The following is a 1,532-nucleotide window of genomic DNA, read 5'->3' on the forward strand; positions in this document are numbered from 1 at the left end:
TTATTATTATTATTACTACAACTATTATTATGAATAATATAAAAATATACCAATAACACATCTGCTAATAACATTATTATTATTATTATTATTATTATTATTATTATTCATAATATAAAAGTTATAGCAATACTACTAATAACAATGTTACTATTATATTATTATTAGTATAGTTATTCTGACTATTATTATTGCCAATAATAATACTCATATTAACAATTCCCAAAGTAGTGAAACTAAAAGTAACTTAGAAGATCTATTGATATTAATAATAACAATTGTAACTATGGCATTACTAATAGAAAAGTTGTACCAACACTAATACTAACCAGAAAAAAAACAAATTTTTCGCAGAGCCCTTTTATGCCATTGTGTGCTGTGTTATGTGCAGTTTTGTTACAGATTATTATCAGATTATTATCAGATTGGTTGAATTACAAGCAGACTACGAACTCCAACCACAAGAACATTGCAATACACTTTGTACATAAACATCACAAAAGTTCTGCAAACTTTTTTTTACAGGCAGCAAAGAGTTAAAGCAGCTCCAAGTATAGAGAGGAGAAGCCTTCCGGCTCCAGTACTTACTTGGTGGGGATGGGGAGAATCTGGGGTTCTGCATCCAGGGGTTCCTCTCACTATCAGGGCTCTCAGACTTGACCAGAGCTTCTTCTGGGAGTTTCATGATTCCTCCTACAGTATAATGGCTGTTGATAGATCTAGGGGAACTGGGGGTGTCTGCAGTGGGGGCAGCAGCCAGGGAGCCCATCCTGGGGCTCTGAGATGTTCCAGCTAGTGGGGAGACAGTAGGACTGGAGATGTCCCTGTCCCTACAAGGCTTCTTGTCAGCCATCAATGCCTCCACACTGAAGGGCAACACTGCAGCATTCACCCTGGGCTTGTTGTCACTTTCTTCCTCCACTGCCATCTTTAGGTTGGTCTGCATGGTCGTCTTGCTTTAAGGACTAGGACTTTCAACTTTTGCTCCACCAAGCTGGAAAGAAGTCGTAAGAACACCAGGGGCCATACAGAAGTGCTCCAAGAAAACCTCAGAGAGCAGGAGGACATGTGCTTTCCATGGGAGCTCAGCAATGTAAATCCTCAGCAGGCTGGCAGCTTCTTGTCATACTTCAAGCTGGAGACTCAGCACTTTCTTGTTAATAAAGCAGAAGCCAATAATGGTCTGGTCCAATAGGAGGAGAGAGGGGGAGGGAAGAGCTCAGTGATAGGTCCCAGGACCCCTCACACATAGACACAACTCTCCTAACTCCAGGACCTGGAGCTCAGCCCTCTCCTTTCATACACTTACCCAATTGCCCTTTTTTGTGATTTGCAACCTTGTTGTTGACTTGTTAAATAAAAGAAATGCAAATCAGATTGTTTAACAGCAGCTGAAAATGACCCACAACACAAATGCAGGAAAATGAGGAAGGGGGGGGTATCAGGACTCCTAATCCACCATCAAAGGGCCAGGTCTGCTTTCTTCTCTTTATTCCTGGTCACCTTATCTCAGAAACAATTGCAAGTGATAC

General features: G+C 40.6%; 1 protein-coding gene across 1 annotated transcript in view; it reads right to left on the reverse strand.

Annotated features, from left to right (window-relative positions):
* Positions 1-1,027, reverse strand: part of MSX1 (msh homeobox 1) — a 2,042-nt gene extending 1,015 nt beyond the window's left edge. The window contains 1 exon segment of the mRNA XM_075266228.1: positions 589-1,027. Within this exon segment, the coding sequence (XP_075122329.1) occupies positions 589-1,027 (439 nt within the window).
* Between the last annotated feature and the right edge of the window lie 505 nt (positions 1,028-1,532).

Source organism: Leptodactylus fuscus, chromosome 1 (assembly GCF_031893055.1).
Source record: "Leptodactylus fuscus isolate aLepFus1 chromosome 1, aLepFus1.hap2, whole genome shotgun sequence".
Classification (NCBI taxonomy): domain Eukaryota; kingdom Metazoa; phylum Chordata; class Amphibia; order Anura; family Leptodactylidae; genus Leptodactylus; species Leptodactylus fuscus.